General features: G+C 43.0%; 1 protein-coding gene across 6 annotated transcripts in view; it reads right to left on the reverse strand.

The window, feature by feature from the left end:
* TBC1D1 (TBC1 domain family member 1) overlaps positions 1 to 24,790 on the reverse strand; it is a 224,409-nt gene extending 199,619 nt beyond the window's left edge. For all 6 annotated transcript variants that reach the window (XM_053217464.1, XM_053217463.1, XM_027054259.2 and 3 more), the window contains exons 1-2: positions 24,657 to 24,790; positions 14,876 to 15,383 (exon numbers count right to left, since the gene is read on the reverse strand). In XM_053217464.1, the coding sequence (XP_053073439.1) occupies positions 14,876 to 15,292 (417 nt within the window). In that variant the 5' untranslated portion in view covers positions 15,293 to 15,383; positions 24,657 to 24,790. The remainder of the gene's footprint in view (positions 1 to 14,875; positions 15,384 to 24,656) is intronic.
* Positions 24,791 to 25,147: the final 357 nt, after the last annotated feature.

The following is a 25,147-nucleotide window of genomic DNA, read 5'->3' on the forward strand; positions in this document are numbered from 1 at the left end:
TGTTATTAACTGTAATCACCATGCCATACATTAGATCACTGGTACTTACCCTATAACTGGAAGTTTATACTCTTTGACCCCATTTCCCCATTTCCTCTACACCCAGCCCCTTGTAACCACCATTCTATTCTGTTTCTATGCTTTTAGCTTTTTAAGATTCTATGTAATAAGTGATATCATATACCATATGGTATTTGTCTTCCTCTGACTTAATCTCACTTAGCATCATGGCCTCAAGGTCCATCCATGTTGTCACAAATGACAGGACTTCCTTTCTCATGTCTGCATAATATTCCATTATATATTATGTGATACATATTATATATATAATATTCCATTACATATTATATATGTATACACACACACACACACACACATACACAACTCTTTATCAACACATCTCACAACTTCTTTATCCATTTACCCAATGGAGACCTAGTTGTTTCCATGCTGCTTCCATGTCTTGGCTATTGTGGAGAATCCTGCAATGAACACAGAAGTGCAGACAGCTCTTTGAGATCCTGTTTTTATTTTCTTTGTGTATATATATACACATATGTATATACACATATATATAAATGTATATATACACATATAAATGTGTGTATATATATATGTATATGTATGTGTGTGTGTGTGTGTGTGTATATATATGTATATATACATATATATATATATATATATATCTCCATAGGTAGAATAGCTGGATCCCAGGTAATTCTATTTTTAATTTTTTGGTGAACCTCCATATGTTTTCTATAGTGGCCGTGCCAATTTACATTCCCACTAATCATGTTCGAGGAACCCCTTTTCGCCACATCCTCGCCAACACTAGTTATCTCTTGTCTTTTTGATGATCGCCATGCTAACAGGTGTGAGGTGACATCTTTAGGATTGTGTTTTGATTTGTACTTCCCTGTACATTGAGTACTTTTTCATGTTGTTGGCCTTTTGTATGACTTCTTTAGAAAATCGTCTATTCAGTTCCTCTACCCATTTTTTTTAATCGAATTGGTTTTTTGCTCTTGAGTTGTAGGAGTTCATTATATTTTCTAGATATTAACCCCTCATCAGATATGTGATTTGCAAATACTTTCTCCCTGTCCACAGGTTTCCATTTTGTTGTTAGTGGTTTCCTTTGCTGTGCAGAAGCTTTTTAGTTTGATGCGGTCCCAACTGCTTATTTTTGCTTTTGTTGCTCCAAAATCTTGTTTGTTTCTTATGCTAAGCAGATTAGACATCTCTGAGTCACTTGCAGCCCATCCTGTCTCTGTTCTCTTTTTATAATGACAATGGCTCATCAAAGCTAACCAAAGATGATGCTGTCACCCAAGAGCGGCTGTGCCACAGTTATGAAACCAACTCTTCCTTTTTCCTTGCTGATACAACTGTGCAATCACTCAAAAGATGTATTTTAACTGCCATGAAAAGTGTCTAAGGTATATCTATATTTATAGTTGTATCTGTGTGTGTATTTATTTCTATTTTATATATATATATATATATATATATATATATATATATGTAGAGAGACAAAGAGCACAGACTTAAAAAAGAAATGGTCAAAATGAATACATAAATTAATTCCACACAGAAAAATTTTTTATGTAATAAGAAATAATATCAATAAGAATATATGCCAATCTGTTCATATTGGTTTCTCTCTAGGAGGTAGGATTAAGGGGGATCTTTAAATTTTAACACTTTTGTACTAATTTTTTTTTTTTTTTTTACATTTCACATTATTGCCTCTATAATCGGAAAAACTATTCTGGAAAACAAAGACTTATACAAAAAAATGGGCTCAAGTCACTGCTAAAAGGATTTACCTTACACACAAGAAAAAGTTCCTCAGTAATAGACTGCTCAATATTCATGAAATCTTTCCCACAATAGTGACCAATAAATGCCAAGAAAATTTTGAGTTCATAAAAAGCAAGGATGAGAACTACACAGATTTCAAAGAGCTGAGAGCCAATGAATACCATTTTGTGAACAAAGACTGGGAGGAAAGAAGCTCAGGAGGGCTGGGGAGAGAGGGACAGTATCTGAGAACAAAATCCTGACTGAACAAAGAGAAATCTGTCCTCATGAGAGAGGAAAGGCGAAACAGGAAAATAAACAAATATGGCTGCACATGGGGTTTCCAGAGATTGGGTTAAAAAATCAAAAACAGAAAGGAGAATCACATCCCCAAGAATGACCACAAAAAGATAACATTCATTCACTCACCCATTCATTCACTCACTCACTTGATTCATTCATGAAGTTCCCATTATGTGCCAGGCACTGCTCTGGGTGCCCAGGTCTGGCAATGAACAAGATAGGCAGAGGCCCTGTCCTGTTCTCTTAGGAGTTTAGGCAGGTGAGGAGATGGTAAACAAGGAAGCCTATCAACAAACAAGATAATTTCAGATGCTAGTAAGTATTATGAAGACATAAAAAGCAGATGAAGTCACAGTAATTAGTGTGGGGGTACTTTTAACGGGGCGGCCAGAGGATAAGGTTTAAACCAACTCCATCATGGTCTAGGGAACTAGCAGAATCTTCCAGGCAGAGGCAACAACAAATGCAGTGACCCTGAGTGAAGAATTGGGCTGTCATGTTTTAGGAATACGAACACCAGGGTGGCTGGGGTCCAGACAGCACTGGAAAGAATGTGAGGAACAAGGCCCACATGATACACCCCAGCAAGGACACGGGATTCTAGTTTATATATAGGGGAAAGTTACAAGAGAGGTTTTAGGCAGGGAAGTGCCATGAATTCATAGGTTTTCTAAAAGTGCTTCCAGGTTCTCTCTGGATGACTGGCTGGTGGAGAAAGTAGCAAGGACAGAAACAGGGAGAACAGTTAGGAAGTACTACACCAGTCCAGATGAGAGATGATGGGGCCTGGAGCTCAGGGTTAGCAATGGAATCAGAGAAGTGGCAGATTTGGGACAGGTCCTGAATAATTCAAAAGAGAATGTGAAGAAAATTGAAAAAGACAACTAGATTTTGGCTGGAGCGACTGTCATTGCCACATTCAAGCGGCAGAAGGCTGAGGAAGCAACAGGTTGGTGGGGAGGAAAGTCAAGGGTTCTTTTTTAACCAGGTTGAGTTTGAGATGCCTATGAAACAGCCACGTAGACAAGTCAAGTTGGCAGCTGGTTAGACAAGCCTGTAAGTCATCAGCCAGTTGGAAGCAATAGGTTCACTTTTGGGAGTCGGCACCAAACAGGTGATATTTAACACGATGAGACTGGATGAGCTCATCCAGAAAGAGGACCGAAAAGAGAAATGTAGAAGACTGAGACTTGGGGAACATAAAACTCAGAATTGAGGGGTGCCTGGCTGGCTCAACCAGTAGAGCATGTGGTTCTTGATCCTGGGGTTGTGAGTTCAAGCCCCATATTGGATGTAGAGATTTCTTAAAGATAAAGTATTAAAACAAAACAAAACTCAGAATTGAGAAGCAGAGGAAGAACTAACACAGGGGTCTGGGTGGAAACCACTATTGAAGTGAAAGGGAAACAGAAGGGTATAGTTCTCCAAAAGCCAAGAGAAGAGAGAAGAAATGTTTCAAGATAGAAGAAATGCTATCTTGCCAACTATGCCAAAAGCTACCGAGAAATTGGATGACAGAAGCAGTGACGGGATCACCAGATCTCAGAAGCTGGAGGTGGCTGGTGACTTGATATGAGCCTTTTTAGCAGAATGATCAGGACAGAAGGCCAATTGGTAAGAGGAGAAAATGGGTGAGTGAAAGTGAAGGCACCACCACGACAGCTCTTAACAAACAGAGCAGAAGGCGCACCTGGGTGGCTCAGTTGGTTGGGCATCTGACTCTTGACTTTGGCTCAGGTCATGGTCTCACGGTTTATGAGTTCGAGCCCCGTGTCAGGTTGTGTGCTGACAGCACAGAGCCTGCTTGGGATTCTCTCTCCCTCTCTCACTCAAAATAAATAAATAAACTTAAAAAAAAAAAAAAACTGGAGCAGAAAATTGGGCCAGTAACTGCAGGAAGTTGGATTGGGATATGGGGTCAGTGGAGGGCTTGTTTTTAAGATGGGAGAGAGGAGGATATATATTTTTAGAAGTCTAAGCACAACCAGATCAAAATTTTACTTCTATGTTACTCTTCTTATCATTCCTTAGGAACCAGGCAGGTCAGCATCAATAGGACAGCAAATCAGAATGTGACTGACTTTCTCATCCAGGAGAGACCAATCAACTATTAAATTAAACTATTAATTTTTCCAGGGCCACCTGGGTCACTCAGTCGATTAAGCGTCCAACTTCAGCGTGGGTCATGATCTCGCAGTCTATGAGTTTGAGCCCTGCGTCAGGTTCTGGGCTGACAGCTCGGAGCCTGGAGCCTGCTTCGGAGTCTGTGTCTCCCTCTCTCTGCCCCTCCCCCACTCGCACTCTGTCTCTCTCTCAAAAATAAATAAACATAAAAAAAATTTTAAACTATTCATTTTTCCAGAGGGGGAAAATGATCGAAGACATCAACTTGGTTCCACCAGAACAAGTCCCTTCACATCATACTTACGGATCAAGACACTTCTCATTTATTTGTGTGAGTAACCCCTCTGCCCAGTGTGGGGCTCAAACTCAGGACCTGAGATTAAGAGCTGCAAGCTTCGCCGACCGAGCCAGCCAGGCTCCCTGGGTCAAGACATCCTTTGAGCCTTCCCACTCACTACAGCGATAGCCTCCTCACTGATCGGCTTCATCTCTCATTCCTCCGCCCTTCCTCCTCTCCAAAATCTAAACACAAGCCCAGTCACCTCACTTTCCCTGGTCAATGCCTCTAAATAGCAACCTTCTCAAGAAGAATATCCAACCCCCTCAGCACGGTATACAAAGCCCCATAAAATCTGTCCCCAGCCTTTCCTCCCAGTCTCATCTCAGACCTGCAACTTGCAAAACTCTAATCACAGCATCCCCAGCCACAGCAGGTGCCTCCACATTCCCTTGTCCTGCTGTGGCTTGGCACACCCCGTATCCTCTACCTAGAACGTCCATTCGATCTGTACCCAACTCATTCGCCTGGAAAACTCCTAATGGGTCTTTAAAACCCATTCAAATGTCCCATGGAAAATACATTCACTCAGAGTCCTTCCAGCAGACAGAGGTATGACAAACAGACGCTACAGGGAACAACTTCACTGCAATGTAAAATAGATTTAGGAGCCAGTCAGTTGTCTGAAAGGAAAGGTGAACACTGTCAGGACCACATTCCTCATAAACAGGAGGTGTAGAAACCGGAGGAGGAGCAAGAACCAGACTTGCCAGGTGAAATCTCCTTGGGACAAAATCCATCCACATCCATTGCTCAATACAGACCCTTTAATAATTAGTTGCCTATCGGGACGCCTGGGTGGCTCAGTCAGTTAAGCATCCGATGTTGCTCAGGTAATGATCTCACCATCCATGGGTTCGAGCCCCATGTCGGGCTCTGTGCTAACAGCTCGGAGCCTGGAGCTTGTTTCCAGTTCTGTGTCTCCTTCTCTGACCCTCCGCGCTCATACTCTATCTGCCTGTCTGTCTCTCTCTCTCAAAAATAAACATTAAAAATAATTAAACATAATTAGTTGCCTATCATTACTAGGAAGGGCCAAAGATCCGTCTCTTTACAAATGTCTACTGTTCCTACTTCTGCCCTCCAGAGCAATTCATAATTTGTCTGTTGCTGTTTGGATACATATGTCAGCTTTTCAAATAACTGCAGGCACTTCCACTAGACCTCCTCCTGATCTCCCCCCATGTTGTCTTCTATAACTTACAGATGTTGCAAACTCCTGGCAGTGCAGCAATCAGAACAGAAAAATATCCTTATACCTCTTGAGGGGGCAATCTTATCTTACTTGATTTTGTACCAGAGCACCCAGCCAAGTACATGACATATTGGGAGGCTTCCAGCGCATGGATTAATGTTCCATCTGCAACATTTCAAATACCTACATCACTCGACCACAAGAAATCATGGCTTCTGACACACTGCCCAGAACTAAAGCAACTAAGAGTGTTTCTGCAGGACTGGTTGTCAAGAAGTCACATTTAAAGTGCTCAGTCAGACACAGGGTCCCACCTCAGTGATGGCACCACTCGAGGCCGCCTCTTCTCTCACGTGTCCTGTGTCAGCTCCTCCCCAAAGCCCCACCTGTCATCTGGCCTCTTCTGAGGCTCTCAGAGCCAGGTCAGCTCTACACGTGGCCTGCTCTGGTTGTTGGTTCAGGCTCACAGGCCACAATTAGTGGAGCAGATGCCTGAGTATTCAGAGGCAGGAAAAGTATTAAAAAGAAGAAGAAGAAGAAGAAGAAGAAGAAGAAGAAGAAGAAGAAGAAGAAGAAAGAAAGACAAAGTAGAAAGAAGAGATTTATCTCTTCCAGTATGTCCCATACTCATGGCTCACAGGGCTCTTGTTCATTGCAATACACATCTAGAGTTAAAAATAGATACAGTTTTTCCAAGGGACACACGCACCCCCATGTTTATAGCCGTACTATCAACAATAGCCAAAGTAGGGAAAGAGTCCAACTGTCCATTGATAGATGAATGGATAAAGAAGATGTGGGATATATATACAATGGAGTATTACTCGGCAATCAAAATCTTGCCATTTGCAACTACGTGGATGGAACTGGAGGGTATTATGGGAAGTGAAGTTGGTCAGTCAGAGAAAGACAAAAATCATATGACTTCACTCATATGAGGACTTTATGAGACAAAACAGATGAACATAAGGGAAGGGAAGCAAAAATAATATAAAAACAGGGAGGGGGACAAAACAGAAGAGACTTATAAATATGGAGAACAAACTGAGGGTGGCTGGAGGGGTTGTGGGAGGAGGGATGGGCCAAATGGGTAAGGGGCATTAAGGAATCTACTCTTGAAATCATTGTTGCACTAGATGCTAACTAATTTGGATGTAAATTTTAAAAAATAAAAAAATTTTAAAAAAGCTATGATGAGATACCACCTCAAAAAAAATAGATACAGTTTTGAATATGATTTTTTTCAGAAGAACTTTGAGCAAAATTCTATCATTAAAAAAAGAAGGCAGCAAAGAAAAGGGGGAAACTCTGGAGTCACTCTGTGATGAATGTTCAGATTATTTCTGGAAATACTCCTAGGTAGCTGGCCTAGTCCAGTGCTGACTAGCAGAAAGGGTACAAGCTACATATGTAATTTTAATGTTATTTATTTATGTTGAGAGAGTGTGCATGAGAGAGAGAGAGAGAGAGAGAGAGAGAGAGAGAGAGAGAGAATCCCAAGCAGGCTCCACATTGTCCGCACAGAGCCCGACCCGGGGCTCAATCTCATGAACTGTGAGATCATGACCTGAGCCCAAACCAAGAGTCAGATGCTGAACTGACTGGGCCTTCCCAGTGCCCCATATGTAATTATAAATTTTCTAGTAGGCATATGAAAGAAAGTAAAATGAACAGGTGAAATTAATTCTAGTATAATGTTTTGTTTAACCGATGTATTCAAAATATCATTTCAACATGTAATCAATATGGAAAATTATTGAGATATTTCAAGTCCTTTTTTTCAAAGAAAGTCTTTGGAATCCACTATGTTCTGACACTTACAGCACATCTCAATTCAGACTAGCCACACTGCAAGTGCTCAAAAGCCACATATGGCTACTGATTACGGCACTGGACAGGAAAGGTCTAGGCTATAAATAAATCCTTTTAAGACACCAGTCAACTTTAGGTTCAAGATACTTGTAAACTCTATTCTTAGGAACAGGTTTATATTAAAAAGTAATTATCAAACTCAAAGCATGTGGCGAAAATGCAAAGCTATCTAAAGTGATATGCATTGAAAAACAAACAGTTTTTAAAAAATTAAGCATCCATCACAAGGTGGATGCTTCTGAAGCCCTCAGACTCATTTTTCAAAGTCAAAAATAAATTATGTAATCAATCCCGTGTCATGAACCCAACCCCTCCAACAAATACTTTGGAGTTCATGCAGTCCGGGACACTCTTTTTATAGACGAAAAAGAATCCTTGCCAACCTTTGCACCCAGCAACTGACTTCTGTCTAGCGTGACAGACGGTCAAGTGTTGATTAGCTGACGGATACACTGTTCCAGGCAACCACGCACTGAGTCATAGCTGCCGAGTGGGACCCCAAATGAAACCTTACATAATAAACCAGAAGAGGATTAAAGATGCCCGGCAGGAATTTAACATAGATTAAACAGTCCTCCAAAATCTGCACAACAAAACCTGCTCAGAACCATCCCCTAAGGAGCAAAAAAGACTAATGTCTGAAATTTAGAAATTCTGAAAATCAAATACAGGAAGGGCAACAGATAGGAATATCTTGAAAGGAATCCTATGTTGAATCATCACCCTCAGGAACAAAACGCTCCAGCTCAGTGTCATAATTTCCATCGTCACTCTAGCAAAGAAAGAAAGTCATGAGCTGGCAAATCCAATAGCCATGCTGGAGACGCGATGGAAGCCGGACTCGACTGAAAATCCTGAAGTCACTGAGGCCGATTTTAAACGATTAACGTGAAACTCCAAGCAGATGGGGAATTACGAAGACAAATCAGTAATGGACAAAATGCAACCAAAACAAAGCTACAGTCAAAAGTCAAATTCCGACAAAGTATTAGACTAAATCATAAAACTCAGCCAAAGCAACTCTGGCCCTTTATATAGGGGACTGAAGTCTCAGTCCTGCTAATCACAGGAAAGAAAATGCAGACCGCCTCTTCACTGAACATGTAACATAAGCTAATCCAGACAGGCTGGGTGAGGTGGCTCTGGAACCCACGGGTAGTGAGAGAGCCAACATCCTCACAGGGCATCATGGAAGGATACAGTGGTTCTTCGCTGGAAATTTTAAAAGGAAATATGTATTGCTCTTAAGTCTGCAAATAGTTAAGTATTCTTAATATTAGTGGTAAGGGAGTCCCATGGGGTTCAGTCTCTGGTATGTGTCACAGTCAAGAAATGCAGTTTAGAGGTACCCGGGTGGCTCAGTTGGTTAAGCGTCTGACTCTGGCTCAGGGTCATGAACTCACAGTTTGTGGGTTCAAGCCCCGTGTCGGGCTCTGGGCTGACAGCCTGGAGCCTGGAGCCTGCTTCAGATTCTGGGTCTCCCTCTCTCTCTCTGCCCCTCCCCTGCTTGTGCTCTGTCTCTCTCTCAAAACAAATAGACATGCAGTTTAGATGCCAAAAATCATAGGAAAGGAAACCCATTCTCTCAAAGGACACTGACCTCCTCCCAAATACATCTTCCTCAGCAATATTTAATAAAGTCTTCTTCTTTTTTTCTTTAAGTTTATTTATTTTTGAGGGAGCAAGGGGCAGAGAGAGAGGGAGACCGAGGATCCCAAGCAGGCACCATGCTAAGTGCAGAGCCTGAAGCAGGGCTCGATCTCACAACTGTGAGATCATGACCTGAGTCGAAATCAAGAGTAGGATACTTAACCCCAATAAAGTCCTCTTCTACAGGCAAACTTCTTTCTAGAAGTCTACTTTTTCTACACTTCTATAAGTTCATGCAATCACTCTACCCCCAACCCCATGCTCCCTTCCCACACTTTCCCCCTCCTCCTCACCCATAGAGTTTTAGCACTTTACTACGGGAGATCAACTTGGCCTGTCTCGCAGTAAGAAATAACACTTCCTCTTTGGAAGAGTGAGGAATAAGGCTAGCAAGATTCTGGCAGATTCTCTGAGGCAGGGTAGAGAAGGGGAAGTCCATGAGCACTCCCTCATTAATGATATGTGTCCTGTCACAATTATGAAACACCCATGCTGGGCCCAGACAGGACACAGCATCCAGAAGATCAGAATCTGAGGAGAGTCAAGAACAGTGTTTGAAAAGTCAGGAAATATTCTAACAGAGGAGGAAAATCAGTCAGAAAAACAAACAAACAAACAAACAAAAAACCAGTGGGCACTCAGCAAAACTGCTCTCACGTACCCAATCACTCACTCACTGTGGGTCCCACACCAGCTGTCCTCTCCCTTCACCTGCACACCAGCCTACACTTCTCCATTTATTACCATCTCCATAGTCCCCACCATTCCCCTCTCAAAATCCATTCTTTCTTCCTATTGACATAAAACAGCAACAGACCATTCAGAAGCCCCAGTACTTACACTACCTGTAACTCAGTGATGGAAAGTCTCTTCCAAGGAAGCAGTGTTTTCACCCCATAAATAATGAAAAGGATAGAAATAAAAATATTCTAATGAATGATCTCAAGTAAAACTCAAGTGAGTGGTGAATCTGATGTTCTTCTGAGTACAGATTTTCACAGAAGAGAAAGCTGAAGAACTGGAAGAAAGAATCTCGAGACAATTTTCCTAGACTATGTTTTTTCAAGGGCTGAGTCTGGGCAGAACTCTTGATTTCTTTGTGATGTGGAGGGGGAAAGACCTAGCGAGGGTCATCCATTGCAACCACCTGTTTTCCAGAATGGATGTTTTCATTTCCTACCATGGGCCCAATCTCAAAACTATACTTCAACCCAGAACCTATGCCACGGTGTTCACATGTGTTCTGAGGGATGTTATGAAGAAAATGTAATCTATGGCCCAATAAATTTGGTGATTTAATGGACTCATGTACAACTCGAGAGTGAAATAGAAAAGACAGCTTTCCTAAAAGCCTGGTTCTCAGAGTATGGTCTATATAACTCAGTGAACCAATGTCTTCCAAATAATCAATGCGTGATGTTACACAATCATACATTCTTAAAACACTCATTAAAGTACAGGACAGACCAATGGATTTTAAAATAACAAAGTACAAAACTGCTCTGATACAGTTTCAGATATCATATTGCATCTAACCTTTAAGAAATTACCACTTGTCAAATTTTGGTATAGTAGTAAAACACATGGGGGCGCCTGGGTGGCTCAGTCGGTTTAGTGTCCGTCTTCCGTTCAGGTCATGATCTCATGGTTTGTGGGTTCGAGCCCCGCGTCAGGCTCTGTGCTGACAGCTCAGAGCCTGCAGCCTGCTTCGGATTGTGTCTCCCTCTCTCTCTGTCCCTCCTCCGCTCACGCTCTCTCTTTCTCTCTCCCCAAAAAATAATACAACATTAAAAACATATATATCCACAATTTTCTAAGAAGGGTATAAAATGTTTTTCCATTTTCCTACCACATATCTGCATGAGGACAAATTTTCTTTATATACTCAACCAAAACAACATATCACAACAGAATGAATGGAGAAGCAACTGAGAATCCAGTAGTTTGTCTATTAATCCACACAAAAAAGATTTGGGGGAAAAAAAAAAAGAAGTAAAACTATGTCACTCTTATCATTAAATATTTTTGGAAACCATATAGTTTTCACAAAAATAGTATTTTTTTTAAGTTTATTTATTTTGAGAGACAGAGGGATAGAGAGAGCAGAGGAGGGGCAGAGCAAGAGAGAGCAGAGGAGGGGCAGAAAGAGAGAGAGAGAATCCCAAGCAGGCTCTGTACTATTAGCACTGAGCCCGATGTGGGGTCTGAACCCACAAAGCCACAAGATCATGACCTAAACCAAAACCAAGAGCCGGATGCTTAACCGACTGAGCCACCCAGGTACCCCACAAAATTGTTATTTATGCTAACACGTAAGGGGCTTATTACTTTTTACGTAATTAGTTCCTTTATAATTTCTCAGTTTTAATTTCTAACACAGTAGTTATTAATAGAAACCACATTCATCCTCTTTGGGATCTTCAATAATTTTTTAAGACTGAAACGGGGTCCTCGTATCAAAAAGTTGGACATGCTACCCTAATGCATTTTGATTGCAGAAGCATTTCTCTGTGGAACACGTTGATTATATTCTAATATATATTCATTCTAATATGTATTCATATATATTCATCTTGTGTTCTAAAAATGTTTCCTTTATATGCCTCTTCTCCCTAGACACACTTCAGCAAGCTAATTTATATGCTCTCAAAGGGTTTTCTCTCAAATAGTAGTTTTGTGCTTATGACCCTGGCAGTAAACGCACATATCTCTCCCCTGGCAGGCACAACCGAAAGTGATCTCGTCTGTTTAGAAGAGGCCTTGATCTCAAGAATTATTTCACCGAGCAAATGTTACCAAAAATCACGAGAAACGATGACATAGGTTAACGTGATCCTACAGCAGATAATCCTCTACTATGAGATCCAGTGCCAGAGGTGTCCCAAGAACATAAAAGCTATCAGGCCAGATGGAGAATCAGGGCTAATCTCGCTTGCTATTCAGTTTCCCACAAAAGTGGATCGCTGATTGAGGTACCTCTGGTACAAATTACCCTTTCACAAAAGGAACAGGGTGACAGCAGTCTATTACTCTGAGTACTGGCAATCTGTGTTTGGAAAAATGGGAATGCAAGCCAAAAATAACTCAAGAACTAATTCATATTTCTACCATGGCTTTTCAGAACACGGAGTCAGGCCAGTTGTCTACTTTCAGCAAGACTGGAAGCTCCAATTACGGAATTTAGTTCTAAATCTCTTCTTCCCGTCAGGTACCTGGATGACTGGCCAGAAGCCTGTTCTCAGATGGCTGTAAAAAAATTTGGGAAAGAGTCAAAAGTGTGAAGTGCTGAACAACTCCTCCATGAGAAAACTCTCCCCAAGGAAATTCAGTCCTTATATAGAACTGGCCTGGGGTACAGGCCGTTCAGTCCTTCAATTTACATTTTGGAGTCTGCCCAAATAATAGGAACCATTAAGTTTATTTATCCCATTTTTAAAGTATCTAGTTTATAAAAATGTTGCTCATGGATGACCAGGATCTTGGGAACTGAAGACACTCATCTCGGTCTCCTTTTTCCCGTTACCTAAGACTTGAAGTGAAATGAGCATATAATCTGCTTCTGGTAAAACTTTCTTCAATGAAAATTTTTTATGGCCATAAGGGCTAAGTCCTCTTCTAGCTCATTTGGTCTCCCCAGCAACTCGATGAGATAGACACAATAAATATCCCCATTTTACAGATGAGAAAACAGGCTTGGTGTTGCCTATGGTCACCCAATTTATAAGTGGCAGATGGGACTGGAATTTGGTCCCCTCTGAACCTCTGTACTGGAATGCCATCCTGTCTACCTGAAATGCATGGACAATAACATTAAATGATTTATTAACAAGGAGATATCCAATTCTGTGGGTAAAATAGCGGATTTAAGCTGCAAATTAGCCTTTATTGACAAAGACCTTCATTACATGCCGGCGTGTTAGGTTCCGTTCTGTCGCCCACCATGACCCGTGCACCGGCCACGTGGTATTTACCAATCGCTCCTTCTGCCTTCCTTCCAAACTGGACTAATACCCTCTTGCATGGTCCCTGCAGCAGCACTCACTGAACGAATGAGTGAAAGAACCAAGGTGTGAACAAACAAAAGTGAATCTCTACAAATCTACTTAGTCACCAAGAATATTAATTTCTAAAGGAAGTTTCTACACTCTGGAGGGTATGCAGAAACCCCCGCCCCCCCAAAACACAAGACAAACAAAAGAAACCACACACAAAACAGAACAAAACAAAACCAAACCCAGTAGGGTGCAGGGAGAAAAACATTAGCATTTCTATTTCTATTTCCTGACATTTAGCACATGACTGACACCGGCCTCCTCATTCGGTGTGCGTGGCAGACAGCCACACAGGGATGCAAGGCCTGCCATGGACACTCCCCAGCTCACGGGGTTAGTCAGCACTGGGGCCCTCACCTGTTTGCTTTCCATAGGCTATACCCAAGTGCAGCTCATATGGGCCCAACTGAGAAAGCAGCCGTAGGGATTAGATTTTCAATTTTACCTAAACTGACCCTCACGAAAAGGACAAGTGACTTTAAGTGAGTCCTGCACAGGGCCGCAAGACGTAACGACAGCACAAGCTCCAATACACAGGAAGGTTACAGACCTGACGATATTGTTACCATTTCTCATAGGACATTTTTCTCAGCCACGTTGTGAGATATAACAATAACCAGTTGACCAGTTGCCATAAAGTTGGCAAAGACACACACACAAAACCTGAAAGTAGCAAAACTTGGATTCATATCCACTATTCTTGTCAACGGTCTTTGCCTAAGTGAACGTGATACCTTGGGAAATTGGCTAATATATCCTTACACAGCTTCTTCTTTTTTTTTTTAAATTAATTTATTTATTTCTGAGAGAGCAAGAGAGAGAGAGAGAGCGAGAGAGAGCGCTCGGGGGAGGGGCAGAGAGAGGGGGGAGAGAGAGAATCCTCAGCAGGCTCTGTGCTGTCAGTGCGGAGCCTGATGCAGGGCTCAAACTCACGAACCATGAGATCATGACCTGAGCCGAAATCAAGAGTCAGACACCTAACCGATGAGTTACCCAGGTGCCCCTACAGCTTCTAAATAAATATATTTTTATTAATAGGGTCAACGATGTGGAGCTCACTGATCTAGAATTTGCTACTCAAACTGCAATCTGCAAAGAAGCAGCATCAGCATCACCTGGCAGCTTGTTAGAAATGCAGTCTTACGGTTGGTCCATCCCAGACCTCCTGGACCTAACTTTGCATTTTAACAAGGTCCCAGGCGATTCATGTGCACATTTCTGTTTGAGAAGCACTGCTTTAGAGCACATACCTTAAATGATCTGAAGCCTAACATTTCAGCTCTTATTTATAAGTTGAGACCGAGTTCTCTGTTGAATTTTTGAACTCGTAAATTTATAATTCCTAATATCTGTTATCAAATGTTCTTCAAAACCGCAAAGAAATGATCCCCACAAACGAAAAACCCGGTGAAATAATCTATGTATAACCACTGCGTTATCGTGTTTATCCCAGTCTATGTAAAGTAAGTGTCCTGATCCCCAAACGATGAAAACCCATCTTGCGACCCCTTCATCGTTTTCACCCCCACTTCCACTTACTTTTGTTTGATCGTCGGCCTTGAACACGTAGCAAATACTCTGCTGGCTGCCTGCATTGTCCTTAATCAGACAAGCAAAGTAACTTGGATCGTGGCTGTTGTGGATCAGTTTGTGAACATGCTGGGGCTTACACTCGAAGATGCTGGAACAGATCAGTGGATCCCACTGTTGACTTCTGCCCGGCTCGGATTCACATCTCAATCCGGAGGGTGAAACACAAAGCCGGACCTGCTTGGTACCAGGCTCCTTTTTGGAGGACTGCCCGCTGAGCCTTCGCACCTCGGCCACGACCCACGGCAGCATCGGCATGGTGGTCAGAGCGTGCACAGGCAAGGAGCCGACCAGCTGCAGGCCGAAGTCCACTGAGGCCTCGTTAGGAAACAGATGTCTCCTCGCCGTGAATGTTATTGGTTCCATTTTGGGAAAGGTCTGGAAGCTCAGCAAAACGTTGCCACCGTTTTCTACTTTAGAACGAGCAATCTACTTTATGTGCTTCTGAGGCAGGATCCTGCGGGAGAAAAATAGAGGCATTAGAATTTAATGAAATCACAGCAATAGCTACTTTCAGAGAGTTATTATTTCAGAAGAACTTAAAAGCCCGAAACCCAAACGCAGGCAGAAACGGATATTAGTACGAACAATCTGCTTTGCCTAGAAAGAGGTGCCCTGAAATTGTGCTTCATATACAATCTGAGAAGGCCATAACCGTCACACTCAATACGGGTTACAAAGAGCCCACCGGGAAACTCCTGTGAAACGAAAGCCTCACAGAGCCAGCAGAAGCAAGCAGGACAGAAAGCAATACAGTCCTGCTCAGATACTTTTAAACCCTGTTCTATGAACATATATTTCAAGGAATTTTTTTAAAGTAATCTCTATGCCCAATGTGGGGCTTGAACTCAAGCCCCCGAGATCAAGAGTCACATGCTCTATGGACTGAGCCAGCCAGGTGTCCTGAAAAGGAATTTTTTAAAGATAATCAAATTCAGTAGTGGTGATTCTACCCCCCAAAAAAGTAATCTTGAGAGAAAAAATATCAGCTAACCATTATCATAGTCTACTGAACCAGACCAGTTTTCAACAACTGACCTTTTCAATTATGATACCGCTTAAGTTTTAAAGGGCTCTCCCTGACATAGTCCAGAGGTTCTGAACAAGAATTCAAATTCCATTAACATGTAATTGGTGCCAGTTATGCTCCAAATATCGCCATAAATCTTGTTTCATTTAATTCATGTATTATAAGCCATCATGTGCACACTCTCCTCATCAATAGAAGATGCTGTTTCCAGGGGCGCCTGGGTGGCTCAGTCGATTAACCCTCGGACTTCGACTCAGGTCATGATCTCAGTGTTTGTGGGTTCAAGCCCCGCGTCAGGCTCTGTGCTGATAGCTCAGAGCCTGGAACCTGCTTCGGATTCTGTGTCTCCCTCTCTCTCTGCCCCTCCCCCACCTCTCAAAAATAAAGTAAAACATAAAAAAAACATTAAAAAAAAAAGAAGATGCTGTTTCCAGGAGACCCAAAGTCTCTCACCTGCTTCCCCCCCACCCCCCTACAGGTGATTTTCAACAAACGCATTCGATGTATGCTAACGCCTTCTTGTTCCACTGGTAACAAAATCCTTCTGTGTAGAGCTGACTTGTCTACAGGATCTCAGTTGTCATCCTTCCTCATCCGCTCGCTGGATCTTCTTCTCTCATGTTCTCCCTGAGCACCTACACACTGCATCTATCTGATTCACCATTGTTGTCCCCAGTGCCTGGCAGTGTCTGGCTCAGAATAGAGTCTCAGTAACATTATAAACAAGTGAATGAAGTCTCCTCCATCTAAAAAAAACCAACAACAACAACAAAAAACCCACAAAAAACATTTTCCCTTGACCTCAAACCTCCAGCCCCAACTCCTCCTTCCCTACACAACTTTCTTCACAGGAAAGTCTACACTTACTGTCTCCACTTCCTACTGCCCATCTATAATCTGGATTTTGACCAGATGTACTGCCTGTGCATTGAAATTACTCCCATTAAGGTCACCCGTGTCCTTTGGCTGTGAAATCCAAAGGGGCCAAAATAGTCCTTAAGTGTCTTGTCCTTTCTGATGAATTTCTCATTGGGGACCACTCCTTCCTGCTTGAAACCCTTCTGTTTCTCATCTTACTTCTCTGGTTGCTTCTTTTCAGGTTCCTTGATGGCTTTTTCCCCATCTGACTCCATCCCCTCTCCTCATTCCACCTGCTTTCTTTAGTCTTACCTAATGGCTTGGTGTCCACAACCACATTCTAACATTCCTGCTGCTGCTAACAGCTTACTTTTGCAACCCAGGCACATTGCAGGGGTCATCTCATTCCATCTTTACAACAACTTTCATCTCCAACCTTAGTCTCAGTTACAGACTACTAGTATTGCCACCGTTATGACCTGGGTCACTGAGACCTGGAGAGCTTGAGGTGCTCATCACAGGTGGGCGTGGGAGAGTTTGTTCCTGATTCTCCACCCATCCCCTTGAATGCTACACAAGAACATCATCTATCACATATGCATTGATGAGCCCCGTGCGTTTGTCTCCCATTGAACCTCCTTCCTGAGATCCAGATGAGGGCAGGCCATTCAATATTCCTATCTGAATAGTCGAGAGGCCCCTCAACCACAATTTACTATTTTTAAACTGACTCAGTCTCACCTCCCCCCTTCCCAGAACTTCTCTTCCTTCCCATAAACTCTGTCTCTGTAAACAGCATCGCTATTTCATTGGCCAAGCCAAAGGCCAAGGGGTCACTGCTACAGACTGAATGCTGAAATTGTAATCCCCAGTGTGATAGTATTTGGAAGTCAGGCCTTTGAGAAGTGATTTGGTCATGAGGCTGAAGCCCTTATAAATGGGATTGGTGCCCTCATAGAGACTCAGAGTGCTCCCTTGCCCCCTTCTACCATGTGAGGAGATAAGAGAAAAGACAGCTATGTATGAGCTAAGAATAGTCAATATTCAAATTCTAAGCCTTTTCTGACATAGAACTAAAGTCTATTCTTTTAACTCTATCTCTTTCTATGTGATATATATGCATATACAATGATTGCACTTTTGTAATAGGGTTTGAACACAGTTTGGAGCTAGTTTTTTATGTTAAATGTTCAAAAGCTCAGAAATAAACTCATACTTTAGAGCTCTAACATAGTTCATGGAAATGTATTCCCTTATCTCTTCTCTTTTAAAGTAAACCTTCTGTTGATGAAAACAGACTTGAAGTCCATATAACCCCATAAATGTTTTCTCTCTCTCTTCTTTTTTCTCTCTCTCACCTGGTGAGAGATTAAATGTCTGGCTCGACTTCACTCTTGTAACTGAATCTGGTTCAAGTTCTAACTGTTGACAGCCGCTAATCCCAAGACATGTTTAAAGAAGTACTAGAATTATTACAAAGGAGAGACCTGAGATCTATCAATTAGTGTAGATGAGGCAATTCTTAATATGGTGGCAACAATATACAAAATTATTTTTAGTTTTCTTGTAAGGCAATATACACCTAGTATAAAAAATGTACACAATGTAGTCATTCCAAACATTTAGTAAATAATCAGTCACCAAATTAGTTCTGCCAAGTCATTGACAAAACTATTTGAATGTTTAAAGTCTTCATTTTTGAACCAGCTATGGCACATTCTTAGTTTCCCTGTAAAACATAGATTGGTCCTTAATACCATTTGTTAACCATCACATAATAAGTTCTACCCCAGGGAGCACTGGCTGGCTCAGCTGGAAGAGCATGGAACTCTTGATCTCAGGCTCATGAGTTCGAACCCCACATTGGGTGTAGAGATTACTTACATAAATAAAACTTTAAAAAAATAAGTTCTACCCCAGAGATGACGATAATTATTTATAATCAATTCAAATTCTGCTGACAGAAGATTCATGATAACTTAGACTAGGTGAGTAATTGCACTTCTTTTTAATAAAAAGTTCCATGAAATGGATGAACTATTCAAATAATATTAGATCATGTTTTAAACCATATCAGTCCACATCATTTGCATGCCATGTGACTGTAATTCCCAGATAGAACCATCTATTCTAAGAGGGCTCTCTTGTGCCTCATTGTGCATCGTACCCTCAGTAAGAAATACTATGATCTGTTACTCCAGGGGACTTGTAGTTACGTTTTTGTTCGTAGATTCATATGTAAAAGCTCTATCCCTTACAGAGACCATCTGTATGCTACACCACTCCTACCTACCACAGTCCATAAACATGGTGGGCACCCCAAACACAAAGATACTCTTTTATTAGAACAGTTGTGATAATCTTCTTAGTGAGTCCTAGATCAAATATTCTACATCAAACATCCCATGCACTTAGAATTATAAAATCTGAGAGCTAGGAATGTCCTTTTAAGCTCTTTGAAGCTCTTATATTTGAACTGAGGAAACTTGGTTCTGGAGAAGTTAAGTGGTTTGTCCAAGTTGGGTGACAGAATTAGGACAATCCGATCACTGACTGCCATCCAAGTACTGCAAAGAACCTCAGTTTCCTCATGAAAATGCTTTCAAGCGTGAAGTTGTGAAAGCAAGTCACTTAACCTCCAAGTCTCAAATTTATTCTTGTAAGAGAACGGAACAAGATCATCCTCAAGTTATCTTCTATCTCTAAAATCTGGTAAATCTAATTTTCACAATGTATAATACCAAATGTCCCGACATTGTGTGGGGATAGAAAGCTGCTTCATCTTCCTGTCAAGAATACAAATGTGGGGGAGGTACATGAAGAAACAATAGGGTTTATTGATCAGGAAGCGAGCAAAGAGATGGTGGGAGTGAGCAAGCCGCCATTGGGAACACTCTCTTTTCCCAGCCCCTTTCCATGCCCTCCCAGCAAACTACAGGGGGTATGACGGGGAACTTTCCAGAAGCTAGCAATGCCACCGCCACTGCAGACTCAGCCCCTACCTTCTCAGTGTGCTGGTGGGAGGGGAGGAGGGTGAAGGAGAGGGATAGAGGGAGAGATGTTGAAGCTTCTAGCTCCAAGCCAAGTTAGGAACCAACCAAGACTGAGTAGCTGTCGGAGACTCCTAGGATGGGCAGAGTCCCAGATAGCTATTCATTTCCCCTTACAAATCAGTTGTTTAGTTTTTCTGTTCTTCACCCCAGATAGAGTGGGAACACGGCTGAACAGAATTATTCTGCTACCCAAATACTCTAATCTCATGCAGTAAGATCACTGTGGCGTGGCTCCACTATTTGTCCCTGAATCCTACCCAATCAGAGCAGTGTGCTGCTACGTAGGAATTGCCCTTGGGTTCCAAAGATCTTTTGAGTGGTAGGCGATTTCACACAGAGCCATCACACAGAGATCCTGGAGCGGGCGGATCCAACCTTTTCATCACCAAGGCTGCTCCAGCCCCGGTATGCACCTTTCTAAATGGACACGTAAAGTACTGATGTTTTGAATGACTTCCTTCCTACATAAATCAGAGCCAATTTAAGACTAGACTAGTCCTTTAGAATGCCATGGCCACTTCTTGTATTCTCTGCTACTTTACGGAAGAGGATGAAGGGGTGAGAGTGGGGGTCCTAGCAGCCTTCAAGGATTATGCATACACTTCCCTCCGGCATGGCTGCTTTAACTTATTCTCCCAATAATAATAATAATAATTGTTAACACATAATAGCACTTACTGTGTGACTGTTAACTGATTTAGCTCTTACAACAACCCCGGACAATAAAGACGATTAGTATCATATGTAAATAAGGATTCTAATGGACTTTTACCATTATCACCTCCAACTTAAAGATATGAGACAGAAGTTGCTGGCACAGAGAAATAAGGGCAGTTGCCCAAGGTCATACTAGCAACAAGTGGCAGAACCAAGTTTTGAACCCAGATCCTTCCACTCCAGACTTTGTGCTTGCTCTTAACCACTTTGCTAGAGGAATACTTACTGACCAACCACCTCTTCTGGGACATTACATATATGATCTTCTGTATTCTTACAACTCTGAGAAGTATGTTTTATCATCCCCATTTTTTTTTAACGTTTATTTATTTTTGAGACAGAGAGAGACAGAGCATGAATGGGGGAGGGTCAGAGAGAGGGAGACACAGAATCTGAAACAGGCTCCAGGCTCTGAGCTGTCAGCACAGAGCCCGACGCGGGGCTCGAACTCACGGACCGCGAGATCATGACCTGAGCCGAAGTCGGTCGCTCAACCGACTGAGCCACCCAGGCTCCCCTATCATCCCCATTTTCTATAAAGATCCCCTGGCTAATGGTGAAGGTAGGATTTGTCTTATGCCCAAATTTCTGTTCTTTGTGATATAAACATCTCTAGAAGGGAATAACTCTAAAATATCTATCTAAATTTTGCTTGGTCTCATTAATCCAAATCTAATGTCAAAATTATACCTTATGTTATAATATAGGTATTATATACATAAGGTATCATATAATAAGTATACTATAATAATATATTATATAAGGTATGATATAATAATAGCAATAAGTAATATGCATTGTGTGCTCACCATGTATCTGGCACTGTTCTAAGAACTTTACATGTATAAATTCATTAAGTTTGACAACAATCTCATAAGTACTTACCTTCTTTGGAAGCTTAGATTTACTGATCATAAATAATGTATTGTTAAATAAGTAGACTCTCTTTTTGCAAGATATTATTTTTGTAAGATATTATTTTTAAGTAATCTCTATGCCCAACATGGGGCTCAAACTCACAACCCCAAGATCAAGAGTCACATGCTCTTCTGACCGAGTCAGCTAGGTGTCCCAGTACACGCTCTTTTTAAGAGAAAAATACTTCTGCCTCTCACAAAGGAAACAGGCATACTCAAAATTAAACGCCCCTTTATTGGTGCTAAAACGTATTTCCTACATTCTGCACAGCTTTACTGAAACCCAAGTGTCGTGATTTTTCATATGGCCCAAATATGACAAATTCTTTTCTAAACATTCAAAACCTGAAAACCGACACTTGCCCTTAAAATCTAAGAACCCATCAAATGGAAATCTCAGCTTGAAAATGTCAAAAATTGTGAAAATAGAAACCTTCATGTCTCTAAAAAATCTTTTTAACCAGACGTGGGGAATGTGGGGTTAGGAAAGAAAAAATGAAGATAAAAGTTAGCAAAGTCAACGGTAAGGCACCAGTTCTGCTCTGAAAACCTAAATCCTCTGCCATCACCAGGGGGCTACAAACCCAACACTGCTTATCCTCCGAGGGGACTCCCTGTCACTTTAACGAACAGACTCTGATCCTCCAAATTCTAATGTTCAACAAAAGAAAAAGGCTGGAAAACATGTCACATGTTGGGACTAACGTGGCCATTATACTTAAGAAGTGCAGCCCAGCAAACAGGGAAAAGGGTAAAGCAAACCATGCCAACACATAAGCAGACTTAGGTCATCTGGGGAGTGTAAAGAACAGGGGCTGGGGAACTTCGAGACATGCCGCCATGAAAAGAGGAAAAGGGGCCTGAGGGAGTTGTCATTTTGACAAGATAAAATTAAAGGCATATTCAAAGACAGAATCCTCTCAAGCGGGCATCCCTACTCCTGGCGCCATAATGACTGGACAAGCTGGCGTGAATGGGGCGCTTGGCGCAGCACTGCTTACCCGTGGTACGTCCTAGAAGGTCCTAGAAGATCTGGCAGAAAGGAGGCGCCCACCCACACCTGGCTCCAACAGGATGTATTGGAGTGTGAGGCAGCCTTTCTGGTCGAGGCTGCCTTTTCGGGAAATGGAGGACAAAGACTGTCTGTCGACAGGTGGATAATCAGGGAGAAGAGGCAAGCTGAGTTTCCTCAGAGTCACTCACTCCTTCCCCATAGCCTCCCGTACCATGACAATGTCATGGGGAGAAAAGTCATCCCAATACTGATACAATTGCACCCAACCAGAAACGCTATCATGGTGAAAGGGAAATCCCCAGAGCTCTCAGTGGGAAAGACAGTGGTAGACTATGGCAGGAGTCCCATCTGCAAAACTTTAATTTGACGTTAATAAAATCTATAACTACACCAACGAATTTCCCCCCATTTTACTGGTTTGCAAATGCCTGGACAGATCAATGTAAAGACATTTATTTTAATTATCACCTGATGATTTTATTTACTGATGTGAGCCACACTTAGTCCCTTTTACATCTCTTTGCACTCAATTAATAGTGTCAGGATACTCCTCTTGTGTTCACTTTGGAAAATATCCCCTAAACATTTCACATGCACCCTTTAATTCACAGCTGTGTCCACTATCCAGGAGCTCATATTATGCCAGTGGTTACTTACAGATAAATCTCAGGAGAAAGCCCTTTTTATGGTCTAATTTCCCTGTAACTTGGTGAAAGGAAGGAAGGAAGGAAGGAAGGAAGGAAGGAAGGAAGGAAGGAAGGAAGGAAGGAAGGGAAACAGGGAGATTCAAGACTGTGATAAGCATTCCATTTCCAACAGTTGTTACAACACCTGTTTGCAAAGCAGTCAATCCTTTTTTATACAAACTGTTTCATGCAATGTTCTTATTCCTTTAGACAATCTTCAGGATTCTCAGGAAAGAGCTGATCATGCGGAACACCTCCGCCCCAAGCAAGAGAAGGCATCACAAGTCTAGCTGCTTCGGGGATCCCTAACCCAACAGAGTAATAGACCATGAAGAGCCCGGAAACACAGGAGAGTCATTTAGCAAGGTGGATACCCAGGCTCTTAACCACAGGTCTCCAGTCAGTCTTCCACCCTCTGCCCCTCCCACCCACAGCAGGCTCTGAAAACATAACAAAAACCAGGGGTGGCTATGCTTCAACTCTTACCAACTGCATCAAAACTGGGAAGGGAATGAGAGTCTGCTTTCCAGAGGAAGGGGTTTCTGTCAAGATCCCTGCAGTTCAGCTTAAGTACAGTGCCAGGAGTTTTGAAGTCTGGATTTGTAGAGATAACGGAGTTTCTTGGCGTGAGCCATTTAAACCAGTTCATCCCAAAATGCTCTTTTAAAGTCTGAGTATATTAATAAGTGCAATCATCCAACCATCTAAAAGGAAGAATGAGACATCTACACATATGCATTAATGTAAAGCATTCTGAAAATTAAACTGTTCGGTGGGAGGAACAATCACCACTTTCAATTTCTTTTCCTTTTTAAGCCACTTTCAGAGAATAACATATTTTAAATAAAATAACAACAACAGGTAAAGCCACCTCTAGGTGGATTTCAAAGGAAACAATCTCTTAAAACAACACCAGCGTGTGCTAAAGTTTGAGGAGCCTCATAATCACAGACCGATCAGGAAGCTGCTAGAAACAATTAAGCAGGGTTTCAAAATGACTAGTACAGGATGTGCCCATAGAAAGAAATGTTGTGCGCTCCGGTGGAGCTGCCAAAGTTACTACTGCAAAGTACCCTGAACTTTTAAAGGATGATATGGGGTCACTTTGACCACTCTCCTCCTAATCCGGTCACCCTACAAACACAACAGCCCCAGAGATATTTGGCGGGAGGGGGTGGATACCGAGCCAGCAGGAGTGAAAGGGGGCAGGAGGAAGGTGCCCGTGGGAGCTCCTGGGTGGTTATGAACTTCAAGGTTTCACTTTCGTCCAAGTAGGGGGCGAGGAGGTGGCAATGAACCCCACCCACCCCGGAAGCCCACCGTGCGGCGAGCACAGCAAGAACGCCCTTGGGCCGCTGAATTCCAGCTTCGCCGGCCGGGGAGCTCAGGCGCTGGGTGCGGGGGGAGGGGGGCGAGATGCCGCGGGCCGTGCGGGAGACCCAGAGAGCACCTACCTGTGCCGCGGCGCGCTCAGAGCCCGGGGCCCCTCCGGGGCGCGCAGGTGCTCGGGGGCGGCGTGGGGCCGGCCTGCGCGGGCGGGGCGCCCATCGTGCCGGGCCGGCTGCGCTTTTCCGCCGCGGGGGGCCGGCCGGGACCCCTTCCGCTCGGCTCCCGCCTCTTCTTCACCGGGCTGAGGACCCGGCGGGTCCCGCGGCGGCCGCAGCAACAGGCACCGTGGCGCGGGGGCTGCGCCGGCGGCGGCGGCGGCGGCAGAAGAGGAGGAGGAGGGGGAGGTGTCTGCGCGCGGCTCGCGTTTCCTCCTCCCCGGGCTGGGCGAGCGCGGGGGAGGCGAGGGGAGGGCAGAAGCCGGGATCTCCCAACTCGGTCCCCAGGGACCTGAGAGGGGGACGCGGTGCTCCCTCCCTCCTCTCTGCGCCTTGTGACTCTGCGCGAGCGGCGCGGCCGGGACAGGCGAGTCCCACGCGGGCAACAGCTGCTGCAGTGC

The sequence above is a fragment of the Acinonyx jubatus genome, chromosome B1, assembly GCF_027475565.1.
Source record: "Acinonyx jubatus isolate Ajub_Pintada_27869175 chromosome B1, VMU_Ajub_asm_v1.0, whole genome shotgun sequence".
Lineage (NCBI taxonomy): Eukaryota > Metazoa > Chordata > Mammalia > Carnivora > Felidae > Acinonyx > Acinonyx jubatus.